Source organism: Austrofundulus limnaeus, unplaced genomic scaffold (genome assembly GCF_001266775.1).
Source record: "Austrofundulus limnaeus strain Quisiro unplaced genomic scaffold, Austrofundulus_limnaeus-1.0 Scaffold27, whole genome shotgun sequence".
Classification (NCBI taxonomy): Eukaryota; Metazoa; Chordata; class Actinopteri; order Cyprinodontiformes; family Rivulidae; genus Austrofundulus; species Austrofundulus limnaeus.
This window is the reverse complement of record NW_013952429.1, coordinates 1,063,731-1,078,664: the sequence shown is the minus strand read 5'-3', so window position 1 is coordinate 1,078,664 and position 14,934 is coordinate 1,063,731. Positions and strand designations below refer to the sequence as shown.

The window sequence follows — 14,934 nt, the reverse complement described above, 5'->3', positions numbered from 1 at the left end:
TATATATATATATATAGTATTCATAGATGTGGTTTTATCGAAAAAATATAGAAGAGTAAAAGTAAAAAGATTTTTTTAAAAATGCTACTCAAGTAAAGTACAAATTCTCAAAAACTGTACTTAAGTGCAATACTGAAGTAAAAATACTTTGTCACTGCCCACTTCCGTCTATAAAATCTCAAGCGAGGGCAACAATTTTTTGCAGCTTTTTGCGAATTTTTGCACCAAAGTCGTAGCAAAAAATTCCCAGTCCAAGCACACAATTTGATGCCTTGATTTTTTTTTAAAAATTGGGACAGAAACAAAAATAACTATCAAATGATTCTCAAGCTGCTTTACTGCTTGTTAAGTTTCAGACATTTAGATGCGTAGATGTCAAGATGGATCTTACATAGTTTTCATATTTTTTAGTGCTAAACAAGACATGAACAAATCAAGGTTAACTACAAGGTCTCACCTGACCACGGGACCCCAGTGTCCTTCAGCTCTGGCAGATCCCAAGGATCCTGTTCCTCTGAATCCTCCTGAACCAAGGCCATGGTGGAGTACGCAGGACTTGTCTCAACATCTACAGAAAACAATTCGATTAACGGTTATTTCTTAAGTTCCTTAGTTATTCATCAAATAATTTGCTTTACAAATGGTGCAAAAAGAAAAGACCTTTGAGCTTCTCTGCAAATTGTTCATTCTGGTCTTCTTTACTCGTATCCTGAGAGTCAGCTGACTAAAAATAGGGGGGAAATACATATATAAAAATGTGTTTGGGCAAAATCTACAGATTCATCAGCATTTCTCAAAACATTCTCAGTTCAACCAAACAAGTCAGGACAACTGAAGAGCTACACAAACTTTGCACTAATAGACATTATTTTAACAATATCATGACATTCCAAAACACACACCCACAGTGTGCATCACATGCCAGGTTATTGATCTAGTTGTCACATGTGGCTGCTGTAAAATTCCATTCACACATCACTGCCACAAAATCAAAGTTAAATCAATGCTACAGACTTGCTACTCTGAGAATTAGAATCGCATCTAATTCTTAAACCTTCAATAAAATAATCTGCCTTCATGCATTATTACTGTTTGCCCTTTAAGCATTCGGTTTATGTGATACATATCGAGTTCTGGGCCGCAGCCATTCTTTTAGATAATCGATAATCTCAGTGTAAGGATGTCTATGTGTTGAATGAGATTTTATTATAAAGACATGAGGTCTGTTCCTAAACTTTTGGGTTCAATTTGCAAAAGCTATACTTTAAGTTTTGTAAAACACAGTCAAAACTTACAATCTTATATTTACATTTATATTTTATTATATTCCATGTTGTCTGTGTGCTTACCTGCGGCAGGTGTAGTGAGTTCATCCTTCCTTGGTGCTAAGCTCAACTGAGCTTCGGGCTGACAGCTGCTCCCTCCACTTCATATAAGGTGGACAGGTGGGGAGGTACCAGAGGAGCGTTGGATGTGCAGCTTTCACATCACCAGGAACACCTCCGTCTTGCAGATAAGACACACCTTTCAAACTCAGATTATACCTGCCTGTTGTGTTGCAATCTAAACTCACATTGCTCCTGGTGATAAGTGCTGAGCTGGTGGGCTCTTCCTGCACCTCTGCCACCTGCTGCTGCTTGACTAAACTAACGGAGGAGCAAACTGACGTCACTGAAAGCCCATCACAAGATGGGTAGTTCATCTGATTTTAAAAGATGTCAATCCATAAGAAAATCCATGAACACACAATCTGTTCTGTCTGTTCTTCCGCCCCAATGTGACTGTAACTACAGCTGGTAAAGCTTTCGATTAACTCTGGGAAAGGATGGGCAGAGAGGCCAGCTCCCCCTGGCATGGTTCATCCAGAGCTCCTGGTTGGGGGGAGGGAGGAAGGGAGGGAGGGGTGCAAGTAAGGGCATAGTTAACCATCTCAGAAATAAGAGGGACAAAGTTTCATCTTGCATTCAATTGAACCTATAACCAGAAACAACAGTATGCTGTTCACAGCAAAAACTGTCCATCTTATCAAGTTTTAAAATCTTAAATCCAGCCAAAAAGTCTTTTTGATCTTGTTTTGAGACTGATTTACTTAAAAAGAACTGATGGTGTAAGAATAATAATCTTGTTTTCAGAATGTGTAAGATTATTTGTCTTGTTAATCGGAAAATTTGACTCAAATTAAGTAAAAAAATTCTGCCACTGGAATAAGAAAATTTTACTTGGTAAGATTCTTGAAGTACTTGATTTGACTCTTTTCTCCATAGACACAGTTATTTACAGTGGGACCAGAACATTGAAGACAACTGGAAAGATGACATTTTTTCAATATTGTAAGTGAAAATTTGTGACTGATTAGTTGTTCTGTATCCTGTCTTTATTCTGCATGTTTTATCTGTGGCCTCTATTTCTATTTTTATATTTGTATGTTTATTTATATTTTATATTTGTTCATTGTGTAGTTATTTTTGTTTTGAAATCATGTGAACTATGTACGCTATGTTTTTTGTGTTGTTTTACATTTAATATATGGAAGTATGTGGTTTAATATGTATGTAGTTAGTTTATTTACCTTTTTTGTTAAAAATATTATTTCACTCATACATATGTATATAATAAATAAAATCAAAATGAATAAATATGTTTATTATTATAAAAAGTAAAAAAAAAAACACTAAACAAATACAATTTCTAATTTTGGTTGGTTCATATTTGAACTTTTTTAAAGTTACATATACAGTAGTTCCTCCATTTTATTCAGAACAGCTGCTTGATTGTTGTCCAACTCCGCCCACTGTCTGACCTCCCCAGACAGAGGGCACAGATCCAGGAAGTGCAGGGGACATGTCCCACGTGTACCTCGCATCCTTTGCGCCCATGGGTGCAAGATGTAGCCTAATTCATTCAGGCGCAACCTGAGTTTTGTGTGTGTGGCCATTTTCTATTTCTGGACCAACAATTTATTGATTTTCCTAATATAGTAACTCAATGGTCAATACTTWGGRACATCAAGTTCCAATTTACAAATCTGTTGATGGCAGTTTAGAGTCAAATGGGCTAACTCTCCATGGGGGTTGTGATGTAATGGTCATGGGTGATTCCTCTGATCATTATTTTATTGGCACGTAAACCTTCTTTTATACATGATTTTAATGTTTGGCACCAGCCCTAACCTAAGATTGTAACATCATGCCTTCTWCTGTTATGCAAAWCTGAAGCCAAAACAAATCCCCTTTAGTGACCCAGTGACTGGTGTCGTCTTGTCCCAGAYACACACCAGCGCAGTGGTGGTCCCACCAGACTGGCTCTGGTTTCGCCTCATCCCTGCAGAAGATACATTTGCAGACACCCACACAGATGACCAAACTTTTTAGTCKTGCTCTCTGCTGTCAGGCCGTACATTTAAGAGGATGATAAATTCAGAAAAAGAATTAAACTCACAGCTATATTTAGGTTTTTCAGTAGATAGYATGCAAACACTGTTTTTATTTAAATGCAAATATATGGAAAGGATGAGAAAACTGCAGTGCTTTTGGATCATAAGTGCAGCAGCATCACCTAGGCTTTATGCAACGCTACTGCAGCTCATTATTCTGGACAAACAAAAGTGTKTGGTGTTTGTTGGTTTAATTCCTGTCAAAGACGACTACATTTTGAGTGCAGCAGCAAATTTAAAACGGTGAAAATGCATTTAAATTTCACTTAAAATTGGTTGCATGTGATATTTACGGTTAAGAAAGCATATTTTAACACAATCCAGAAATGTGACAGTCTTGGCTGAACTCATTTTACTTTCCCTTTGGAATTAATAAAGTATTGTTGAATTTAAAATGGATTGAGGTAAAGTGGACATCTATTCTATGGTCATAAACTTGATTTGGAAGCCAAATATGCCACATCCTCCATAGTTATGAAGATAGGGAACTTCCTTTTTTTATTTCATTTTTTTATTTTTATTTATTTATTTATTTTCATGGACAGTTCAAAAGAAAAGCACGCCTTTCTGGCGGTATAGGGATGCCTCTTCCATGGGCACCTTACCCATCTGGGACAGCACCTTTGGCATATGCTCCCATCCACACAAAGTTTCTGTTTGTTTGTCTGTTTTGTGAAGCCTTGAATATTTCAGCAAGACATTCCAACCCATTTTCAACAGCTGGACATCAAATAAAGCCACTTCTGTGCAGACATGATTTGTTAGTATTTTGTAAGATGGCTGTAATAATGGTCTATGACCTCTAGGGGGCGATAAGAGGCGATTGACACCTTCAAATGCGATTTTCAGTTTCAAAATAAAAGACGCCAATTTGGAATAAACATATAAAATCGAAGTGGGTATTTTTTTCTTTTTTCTGCATCCAGTAAATCTTCATGTGTCTATCCTTTTATAAACCAATGATGGCAAGAACACTTTAAGTGATAGCGTTAGGTAATTAGGATTTTATTTCACTTCCGGGTTACATCAGCTGCGTGCGCAGGAGCCATGACTTTGTCCCAAACAATGAACTAGCCAGCTGAATGACAATGTTATTAATGTGCACGATTTTAAAACTTTAGTCAAGTGCAAGTCTTGCGTCAATATGTCCACCCCTGAGAGTTTTACGGAGGAGCGGCAGAACATATCTCCTAAGGTAAACAAACAAACAAACAAACAAGCCTTAGAGGTGCTAACATGCTAATGCTAGCTGGCACTACTGTCTGACTTTGGTGGATGAAGAGCAGACGAGACTTATCAGGAAGGCTTTACTTTAAAGTTTTAATCTCACCAGTTTGTGGGGAAAACTGTGAGAATTAAGTATCTGATGAAGATTAACAAACAAAAGTCACCTATCTTTGCTGTGTTTGTTTTTGATTATCTGAAATCATTATTTACTCCCAAAATATATTTTAAATTTGCATCATATTATTTATTCATGGCGGCTTGTTAAATTATGATGAATCTCTGAACTAAAAACTAATGCATATAACTGATTAAACACCAGAAGGTGTAAAACAGTAAATGCACTGTTTGTGTAGTGTAATACAGCATGCCACAATCAACTACTAACTAAGCCACCTACAAACATTAACAAAATCTATCATCTTATTGACAAAAATTAATACTAATATATGAAAGCTCCACGGTGCAGAAAGGACTATGTTGTGTTTGCAAAACGTTTCACTGGTGTGTCAAATTTAAAAGAACATAAAGGCAAGTGTTTTTCTGGATGTTCAGCTAATCTTTATCCCAGTTTACTGAAAACTGTAACAAAGATAAAACTTAAAAAGTTATATCTTAATTGTATTAGGATTTTACACAAACTATATTCAAATGNATATGCTCCCATCCACACAAAGTTTCTGTTTGTTTGTCTGTTTTGTGAAGCCTTGAATATTTCAGCAAGACATTCCAACCCATTTTCAACAGCTGGACATCAAATAAAGCCACTTCTGTGCAGACATGATTTGTTAGTATTTTGTAAGATGGCTGTAATAATGGTCTATGACCTCTAGGGGGCGATAAGAGGCGATTGACACCTTCAAATGCGATTTTCAGTTTCAAAATAAAAGACGCCAATTTGGAATAAACATATAAAATCGAAGTGGGTATTTTTTTCTTTTTTCTGCATCCAGTAAATCTTCATGTGTCTATCCTTTTATAAACCAATGATGGCAAGAACACTTTAAGTGATAGCGTTAGGTAATTAGGATTTTATTTCACTTCCGGGTTACATCAGCTGCGTGCGCAGGAGCCATGACTTTGTCCCAAACAATGAACTAGCCAGCTGAATGACAATGTTATTAATGTGCACGATTTTAAAACTTTAGTCAAGTGCAAGTCTTGCGTCAATATGTCCACCCCTGAGAGTTTTACGGAGGAGCGGCAGAACATATCTCCTAAGGTAAACAAACAAACAAACAAACAAGCCTTAGAGGTGCTAACATGCTAATGCTAGCTGGCACTACTGTCTGACTTTGGTGGATGAAGAGCAGACGAGACTTATCAGGAAGGCTTTACTTTAAAGTTTTAATCTCACCAGTTTGTGGGGAAAACTGTGAGAATTAAGTATCTGATGAAGATTAAACGAAAAAGTCACCTATCTTTGCTGTGTTTGTTTTTGATTATCTGAAATCATTATTTACTCCCAAAATATATTTTAAATTTGCATCATATTATTTATTCATGGCGGCTTGTTAAATTATGATGAATCTCTGAACTAAAAACTAATGCATATAACTGATTAAACACTAGAAGGTGTAAAACAATAAATGCACTGTTTGTGTAGTGTAATACAGCATGCCACAATCAACTACTAACTAAGCCACCTACAAACATTAACAAAATCTATCATCTTATTGACAAAAATTAATACTAATATATGAAAGCTCCACGGGGCCGAAAGGACTATGTTGTGTTTGCAAAACGTTTCACTGGTGTCAAATTTAAAAGAACATAAAGGCAAGTGTTTTTCTGGATGTTCAGCTAATCTTTATCCCAGTTTACTGAAAACTGTAACAAAGATAAAACTTAAAAAGTTATATCTTAATTGTATTAGGATTTTACACAAACTATATTCAAATGCTTTTATCATGACTTTATTGTAATTATTACAAAGACAGACCATTTTAGATGATTAGGCGATTCAGAATCAAATGACCCCGACTGAAGATGTGCGATGGTCTGCAGGATGTGCTGCGTCCAGGCCACACCCGCACAGATGAAGAGATGAAGGTGATGGAGGAGTGCGTAGCGGAGAGCTTTTATTACAGATGTAAGTCCTTGCATGGATGTCAGACTAACAGTTTTTAATTTCCTATCGGTTGAATTTTTTTTAAACTTTTTCCCCCCCATTCACAGCTCTTCCCCTCTCCTTCATCAGCATGGCTGTCACGGAGTACTTAATTACAAGAGGTATTGTGCTGATTTTACACGTCCTGTTCGTGGTTTGTTCATTTATTGAGCTTTAAATTGGTTACAAATCTTTTTTTATTGAATTTTGTAGGGATTTGGTCTGCATCACCGAGGTTTGGATCTGTACCTAAAGTGGCCTGTAAGTTCATAGTTCAACACAACACAAAATGTACAGTTAAACATCACAAGCTGTAAAGCAGCATACAGGAAGTAGTTTTCACACAACTTCAAAAGGATCTTTATAAAATCTACATTAGGATTTTTTTTTGTTTGTTTTGAAGGCAGAAGTTTAAACTGATTGTTCTGTGGTTTATTTAAGACAATGCATTTTTTTAGCTCATGTTACCCTTATTTTAAATAAAATGTTWTCTAAAGGAGCAGCTGTTATACTAATGAGCTTTAAAAAATGCATAAATAAACACTTGTTTACCATTTGGATTCAAAATAACATGTGGTTATGTTTTATGTCACAGTTGCAGCCGCAGGTGGCTACATCATAGGGAAACTTTCCTACCTACCAAAGTGCATGGAAAAGTTCAAAAACCTACCAAACTCACCTGTGGGAGAACTCATTAGACAGAGGAAAGGGATGTCTCAAAATAGGTGAGAGGGACACGCCCACCTTTCGTGCTCGTCAAAGGGATATTTTGCTCATTTTAAATCTGTGTTCTACATGAAAGCTGTGCTTAATTAATAATTGGCTCATTTTAGTTTTAATAGAAATTGAATTTATGTTTCTAAACTGAAATGTTCTAAGATCTGTCTACAACAGGTTCAGATACAGTTCATACTGCTGCCCTGAACACTTTTAAATGACTGAAGTATTAAATTAAATACCGGCCTGTTTCGTCAGCAGTGTTTTCTGTCAGCATCAGACTCTGAAGCTTTTTGTTGTTTCTTGTTTCGGCATTGCCTCTCGGTTTCAGCGCTCCATCGGAGCTGAGTGACCAAAACSTCCCTTCATATGACACCTCCATGTTCCAACCAGCAGACACACARRGCAGCATGTCCAGCTTCACCAGTGATGATGGGCAAATGGGCAAGCCAGATGACTTTAGCTCTCCAGGTACCTGATACACACACACACACACACACAAAATAAAGGTCATAACTTTATTAGCGAAGCAAAAATTCAGCAGAAAATGTTGCAGTATTGATTAGGAATTCAAGCAAGAAATGTTCTGATTTTGTCCACTAGTTATTTAAGTTTTCCTGCTAGTCAGACATTTGTATAATAATTCATTAGTAGATCAACATGGAGCAGGATGCACATGTTCTKGCAGTAAAACTGAGCTCACCCGTGACCATAGTTTCCACTTTATAGTTTTTTCAAAATAAACTTCAGATCATATATATCTTTTTTTGTGTTCCTGTTATTTTCAGTTCAGTCATATGAGGAGGAGGAGGAGCCTAAGAAGAAGTCCATCCTCTATGAAAACCTTAGACTCAAAAACAGGGAGAACTACGAGGTGATGCTCAATCAGAAAGCTGACACAATGATTAAAGCGTCCTCAGAGAAGGAGCCAGAAATACCAAAGAAAGCGGGTACACTGCTGCTGCAGAGAGATTAAAACATGGTGGCTGAGGGGGGAAGGAGGTTGTTATTTTACTAAAGAATTAATGTTTTCTCCATTTTGCATTTCAGCGAAAAAGAATATCTATGGAGATAMTTGGGAAGAATGAGCTCTTTCTTTACGAATGAAGGCCAGGATCTGTGCTGTGGTGCCAGCGATGCTGCAGGACACGGGGGTCTCGATCACCACTGTTTATGTTCTTGTATAAGTTTGGGATCAGTATGACATTGAAAGTGTGAATAAAACTGACTGGATGACTGATTGTTTCACAGCATTATCTTCCAAGTAAAAATGATAATAAAAACATTTATTTGTAAAATTTAAAGCAACAAAAGACACCAATTACATTTTTACTTACAAACTATAAAAGCAGGAAAAAAAACAATTTATTTACAAAGTCCTTAAATGGAAATGCTGTAAAACTAAACAGAAGTCATAACAATACATGTAAAAACAGTAATAAATTCAAGCCTTCAAACAAATGAAAGATAWAGCATTTCTTAGCGCACATGTCAAACTCTCAGTCTTTGGGGGTCACTATCCAGCATGTTTCCTATTTGCATGAATACAGAATTTGAAGAAAACAAGCATGTTGGAGCAGAAAAACAAGGAAAACTTGCAGGGTATCAGCCCTTGACAAACTGAGTTTGACACCCCTGCCTTGGAGAAATGTGTACATGCAATTTAAATTTAATATGGCTGCCAAAGCCACATCCCACAAAATGAGTAACGCTGTTTGTGTGGATGAGAACTCACAGGTACTACCACTTCAACTTTACAATTTTATCTGTATTTTGAGTTAAGTTCTAATCATTTGTATTTAAAGATAAATGAGTTGTAGCAAACATCTCTATTTAAGTTGACTTCAAATGTTAAAAACTTGTAAACATTCATTCAGATTATCATTAATTATTATCATATTATCATAAAGGGGTCATATTATCATATCATTAACCTAATTTCCGTCTGGGATCAATGAAGTATTTTTGAATTGAATTTAATTCATCCAGTGGTTCATGATTCTTTATTTTGCAAATGATAAAGACAAATGGAACAAATGCACACACCAACAATAATGAGCACAACTACTGTTTTTGTCCATGACTGTGGTTGCAGCTGTGTGGGAAACTCGGGCCTGAGGAGTGTCCATGATTGTGTCCAACAATATGAGCATGTCCATGAAGATTGGGAGCTGGTGCAGAACTAGGAAAAGAACTGGTTAAATGTGGCCAGCCCTCATAGGCTGTCCTTGTGGTGTTTGAGTTGAAACTGGATAAAGGAGCATAGGCTTGGACCGGGTAAGACCCAGGAGTGGGGTTGATTTGTGGCAGCAGGGTCTTCCTCCTCTCCTCTGCGGACGCAGGAATGAACATCCCTCCGCTGAAACTCTTCAACAACCTGAACGGCACCATCTTTTCCAGAACTGCAGCCCTGGCCTCAGACATGTCGATAAGAGAGAACCATCCTTTTCCATACACCCAGCCGATCAGGATGGCGATGACGTTACAGAGAAGGACATTACGAGGAATCAGAGCAGTGCAGATCATGAGGAGGACCCATGGGAGGGCCACGGAAGGAAAACTGACTCCACACAGGAAACCTTTGGTCATTTTTGTGTGCATGGTGGTCAGAGCCACGCAGGCCAAAGTCACTGGGAGCAGACCTTCAGCGTGGGTCTGCATGTCTTCATCCTGCAGGAAGTCCAGCAAGCTGTAAAAGAGGCCGGTTGTGGAGGAAAGCAGGAGGAATGTGTACAGGAAGCGAACAGTGCCCACACTTTTCTCCTTGCTGCCACACAACAACAGCAGGGCTGTGATGTTCAGGAGGAGCTGAGCAACAGTTTGGTGGTAGAAGGGATACAGGAGCAGGCTGTGGACCTGTCCACTCTGAAAGACACCTGACCCAATGCTGAGGATGCCCTGAGTCAAGTTCAAATATGTCTTCGTGCAAAACAAAACACAAGAGGATAAAGCCACTGTGACAATCCCGCTTGTGGGAACCGGAAATACATCCTTCAAAACTTTTACAAACATCTTAAAGTTTTCTGTCAGCGCCATCCTCAAAAACACACGAGGGTTTACGATCCTAAACAGACCGCCTGTTCACTTCCGGAACAGGAAGTATATAATTTTCAGCCCAATACAACACGTTTGATAAAAGTTGCTTTTGATTAATCAATTAACAGTTCACAGCCGGTTTTGTCGTATTTGAAAAGAGATGCTACCCTGTTTTCTGCCGCTCCTAACAGACCCTGGTTAGTTCCGTACGACGTAAAATTACGTCCGTACGTCGGAAAGTACGTCTTCCGTCTTCTTCCGGTGTCGAACAGTAACTGCGGCGGATGTTGATGTTTTGTTCCGTAGCTTGGTCAGCGATCTGAACTACTTCTTGGTCTTTTTGGGCCAATCCTCCCCGCTTCGGACGCTTTCCCCTGCCAAGTTTTTTCATCGAAGCGCCTCTCCCGGGGTCTGTACCGGGCAGAGACCCGCCCCGAGTCGTCGTGAGATGATGGAGGACTTTGACGAGATCTACGAAGAGGAGGAAGAAGAAGACGAGGACAGGGCCGCGGAAGAACAGCTCCTCAAGTACGCACCGGACCCGGTGGTGGTGCGAGGCTCCGGCCACGTCACTGTGTAAGCAACCGGCGGGGCTCACGGGGGTCTGTGTGGCCGATGAAGGAGTCTCAGCATGCAGCGGCTCCCTGTGGACAACCACCCGGCGCTGGTGAACAAGAATTAGCCGAGTTCGCTAGCTCAGCTGCTAACTTCAAAGTAGGCTAAATTAGTGAGCAACGAAGGCGGCTGCTGAAATTAGGTTCTTTTTATCCCCAAACATGACAAACACATTTTGAGAACCCACAATTTATTGAGTTATTTTAGCCAACAAATGAGCTTATTGTGTTGTTTATACTAGTGACGTGCTGGTGTTGGTTAGCCGTCATTCAGAACATGGGGGTAAATCCAAATTAAGGGGGAAAAATGTTATGTAGCTGAAGACGATTGAAGCAAAAATAATAATAATAAAAATAAACATCTAAAGGCTGCTTGGTAATACATTTTTTTGGTTTGCTTCTGTTCCCCGTACAGGTTTGGACTCAGTAACAAATTTGAGTCAGAATTTCCTTCGGCACTTACAGGAAAGGTGAGTGTGTTTGTAATCATTAAAGTGTTTATGGCAAGGTTACATTATTGCATTTGATCGAATGCAAGATCAACTTTATTTTAAATTTCAAGACTGTTTGAAATGTTTGCTCACTCCTTTCCTCCAAACAGTGGTCACAATGTAGCAGATTAAGTAGGAAACAAGGACATTTTAGTGTGTTAGTATTTTGAACACTGCATGAGTACAGCACGCTTCAGTTATGTGTCACAGTCAGGCGTCATCCTGGGTGTGAGAGAGTGTGAGTGGTTGTTTGTCTCTAATGTCCTTGTGATGGTCTTGGAACATGTCCAGAGTATAACCTGCCTCTCCTACAGTGACTGCTGGAGACAGACACCAGCAACCAGGAAAGGAAAGAAGCAAGTAAAGAAAATGGATGATAATAGGCTGGAGTACATGTTTGTTTAGATATTTTTTAGGTATCACCATGTGTTTGCGGTCATTTAAAGCAGTCCTAGTTTAATTAAGTTAAATATTGTGTCCTTGTTTCTCATATTGGTTTGTCTTTATCCTCAGCAGACGACACATAAAACACACCAACGTAAAGTATTAACTGTACCTCCTGCACTTTGTCTTCATTTTGTCATAAAACTGTCCTTTATTTGCTATTATTTAATATTTTAAATTGAAGGCAGCTTTAGCAAATAATCTTATTTTGGTGCTTTTTCTTCCCTCATGGTTCAATATTCAGTACTGTTGGGATTTAATGCGATTTAACCATCGTGACATGACCTCTTGCTTCAAGTGTTTAACATTTTTTCTCTTCTTGAAAAAGATTAAACGTTCAGTCCGAAGGTTTTTCAAAGGATTCCACAGATTCCTTTCTTTTATAAACTCATGTTTAAGCTGCAATACGTTTTTAATCAAAAGAGATTAGTGTCTCTATTTGTTATGAGATGTGGGGTGGTTAAGCTGTGAGATGCACATGGAGAGTTATGAATTACCTTGTTTGTGCGTGTTCATTTCTCAGTCGTCTTTGTAAAATTTCTCATAAACAACAGCTCAAATTGTTATGAAACAGAGAAAGTAATCACTGGTGTACATCAAATTTGGTTAACTTTTGGTGACAGTTCAGTTTAAGATGGCTACTAATCGATCATTTACAAACACTAAGCTAAAGTCTGGTGTGGTTGTAGCTGAGAGTTATACTCATACTCTGATGGCTGGCAGTTTTTCCAATATATAGAGATTATGAGTAAGTGAGCTTTATAAATTTTGAAGTGGCTACAGCTCTGTCATGTCTCTTTAAACAAAGCTGATCTTAGTTTAAAACAGATTTCATTTTCTGTAGTAGTTCATGTTTTTAAAATGTAACAAATAAGAATGCTTTCAGTGAAAGTGTACTCACTGTTTTATATTTGTGGGCTTCCATTAGGTGGCGCCGGAGGAATTCAAAGCCAGTATAAACCGTGTGAACAGCTGTCTGAGGAAGACCCTCCCTGTGAACGTGAGGTGGCTCCTGTGTGGCTGCCTCTGCTGCTGCTGCACTCTGGGCTTCAGCCTGTGGCCCGTCATCTGTCTCAGCAAGAGGGTGAGTCTTACTGGACTTCTGCGGATCTCAAGACCGAAGTTGCGTTGAGTTACACGTTAATGTCGCACAGTTTGTATGACATCGGATCTGATCTGATCTCACGTGTGCCTTCCAGACGAGAAGATCGATGGAGAAACTTTTGGAGTGGGAAAACAACAGACTTTACCACAAGGTGTGTTGTGATTGTGAAAATGGGCGTGCAGTGTTTGATATCAGGTCTTTGCAAAATGTTACGAAATCTCTGATCGCTGTCTTTCCGTTTACAGTTGTGTTTGCATTGGAAACTTAGTAAAAGGAAGTGTGAAACCAACAACATGATGGAATATGTGAGTATGTTTGTGGGTGTCATTACCTGACACTGCTCGTCATTGTTCAGTTGCACAAAATGATGAAATAAAACATGAACATTGGTAGCAGTGTGAGTAGAAACAATGTGGGAAAGTAATTACTGCCTTTTTAAAGCAATGTTAGGTTATGTACCTTTAGTGACTTCATCTCTAAATGCCTGTTTGTTTGACCCTCTGCAGGTAATCCTAATAGAGTTCCTACCTAAAATCCCCATCTTCAAACCAGACTAGCCGGACCACCGACGAGCCAGAACACCCACCTGCTGCCCAGCTCCGTCTCAAAACTGCAAAGACTGCAATGCTCCTGAGAAAATTCTCCCCCTGAAAAGCTCCTGCATTTGTTTACGTTTGCCCTCCGTCTTTTAACCGTTGCCCTCAAATGTACCTTCTCTACGCCTTTGTTTACAAATCCAACACTCTTACGTTCTTTTTTTTTTGTTTTGTTTTGTTTTGTTGGTTTGTTTTTGCGGGGTGCAGGGGAGATTTGCCGTTGAACTGGTGAGCTGCAGCTAACGAGCATCAGCCTGTGGAGCGTTGAGCTGAGAACCAGCCATGAGCACCGATGTGGATTTTTAAACCCGCAGCTGGAGACTGAACACTCGAATTGAGTCCTATGACGGATAAAAACTGGATGTTTTGTCACCTTTATGGTTACTAACTTAAGCACACAGCACAGCCGGGCCACAATAAAACACTTTAATGTCTCACATCTGCAAATAAAGCTGTTGGAGGTCATGGAGCCAAGGTGGAACATCAGTTCTGTGGCAGACAAACTAGACTCACATGTTCAGTAAACAGCTATCAGATGTCTTCTTGCCCTGTGCACCACCAGTGACAATCACACACTGACTGCACTGTCAGTGAGTGGGTCTCAGTCATACACAGCTTATAAGAAACTTTGAGTTCAGTTGGCTTTAGAAGTCAAGAGACGATGAAGAGCCTTTCTTTTTCTTTACTTTTTTGGGCTCAGGATTTGTTTAACATGTTGGTGAAAACAATTCGTTTTTGCAAAACGTGTGTGAGTGACAAAAGAAACAAGCAAAAAATAAAAAGAAATGCATAAAAAACAGACATGAAGACACTTTAAAACAGTTTTTATTTTTTTGCATAGCTATTATTTGTGACTTTGTGAACATATACTATTGATAACATCTTTTTTTGTTGGAAACCTTTTATTTCTTCCTCTCTGTGGTCATGTGTTAACACTGAAAGCACAGTATTGCGATGTCCTTCACTCCTTTACATGGCCTCCTTCACCTAACTGCTAATCTACTTATTTGTGTTTAAGTGGAGCATAAAGATGTGAGTCAAAGTTCTGCTGTTCTTTTCTTTTTATTTACATTTGGGTTTGCAGTAAAGGTTACAGAGGGTAAAATAAGTATTGAACACGTCACCATTTTTCTCGGTAAATATATTACTAGAGGTGCTAATGAC

The 14,934-nt window shown here is 38.7% G+C and overlaps 4 protein-coding genes across 5 annotated transcripts in view; 2 read left to right on the top strand and 2 right to left on the bottom strand.

The window, feature by feature from the left end:
- The window catches only part of slc34a2a (solute carrier family 34 member 2a), an 8,648-nt gene extending 6,572 nt beyond the window's left edge, over window positions 1-2,076 (bottom strand). Inside the window, exons 1-4 of one of the 2 annotated variants that reach the window (XM_014004891.1) lie at window positions 1,574-2,076; window positions 1,350-1,506; window positions 661-724; window positions 458-568 (exon numbers count right to left, since the gene is read on the bottom strand). In XM_014004891.1, coding sequence (XP_013860345.1) covers window positions 458-568; window positions 661-724; window positions 1,350-1,373 — 199 coding nt within the window. In that variant the 5' untranslated portion in view covers window positions 1,374-1,506; window positions 1,574-2,076. Of the gene's footprint in view, window positions 1-457; window positions 569-660; window positions 725-1,349 lie in introns of both variants that reach the window. The other variant, XM_014004890.1, reaches the window with a different exon arrangement.
- Window positions 2,077-5,695: 3,619 nt separating this feature from the next.
- LOC106515210 (OCIA domain-containing protein 1) lies at window positions 5,696-8,722 on the top strand. Its single transcript, XM_014004887.1, has 8 exons — window positions 5,696-5,879; window positions 6,665-6,749; window positions 6,836-6,889; window positions 6,981-7,028; window positions 7,363-7,492; window positions 7,816-7,955; window positions 8,273-8,434; window positions 8,535-8,722. The coding sequence occupies exons 1-8, from the start codon at window positions 5,829-5,831 to the stop codon at window positions 8,570-8,572; spliced, it is 708 nt and encodes a 235-aa protein (XP_013860341.1). The 5' UTR covers window positions 5,696-5,828; the 3' UTR covers window positions 8,573-8,722.
- Window positions 8,723-9,548: 826 nt separating this feature from the next.
- Window positions 9,549-10,520, bottom strand: rhbdd2 (rhomboid domain containing 2). The gene is made up of 2 exons (XM_014004826.1): window positions 10,491-10,520; window positions 9,549-10,403 (listed from the first exon to the last, which is right to left on the bottom strand). Exons 1-2 carry the CDS (start codon window positions 10,518-10,520, stop codon window positions 9,549-9,551), a joined length of 885 nt encoding a protein of 294 aa, XP_013860280.1.
- A 282-nt stretch (window positions 10,521-10,802) lies between these two features.
- Window positions 10,803-14,812, top strand: chic2 (cysteine-rich hydrophobic domain 2). The gene is made up of 6 exons (XM_014004888.1): window positions 10,803-11,096; window positions 11,550-11,604; window positions 12,998-13,153; window positions 13,269-13,325; window positions 13,420-13,479; window positions 13,681-14,812. Exons 1-6 carry the CDS (start codon window positions 10,969-10,971, stop codon window positions 13,729-13,731), a joined length of 507 nt encoding a protein of 168 aa, XP_013860342.1. The 5' UTR covers window positions 10,803-10,968; the 3' UTR covers window positions 13,732-14,812.
- The last annotated feature ends 122 nt before the right edge of the window (window positions 14,813-14,934 follow it).

Bases quoted from the DNA above. Each gene is read 5' to 3' on its own strand.
- chic2 (XM_014004888.1), top strand. From the start codon at position 10,969: ATGATGGAGGACTTTGACGAGATCTACGAAGAGGAGGAAGAAGAAGAC. The intron at 11,097-11,549 runs GTAAGCAACCGG...TTCCCCGTACAG, and splicing joins GGCTCCGGCCACGTCACTGT to GTTTGGACTCAGTAACAAAT. The intron at 13,154-13,268 runs GTGAGTCTTACT...TGTGCCTTCCAG, and splicing joins TCATCTGTCTCAGCAAGAGG to ACGAGAAGATCGATGGAGAA.
- rhbdd2 (XM_014004826.1), bottom strand. From the start codon at position 10,520: ATGGCGCTGACAGAAAACTTTAAGATGTTT. The intron at 10,404-10,490 runs GTAAAAGTTTTG...TTTTGCACGAAG, and splicing joins CAGAAAACTTTAAGATGTTT to ACATATTTGAACTTGACTCA.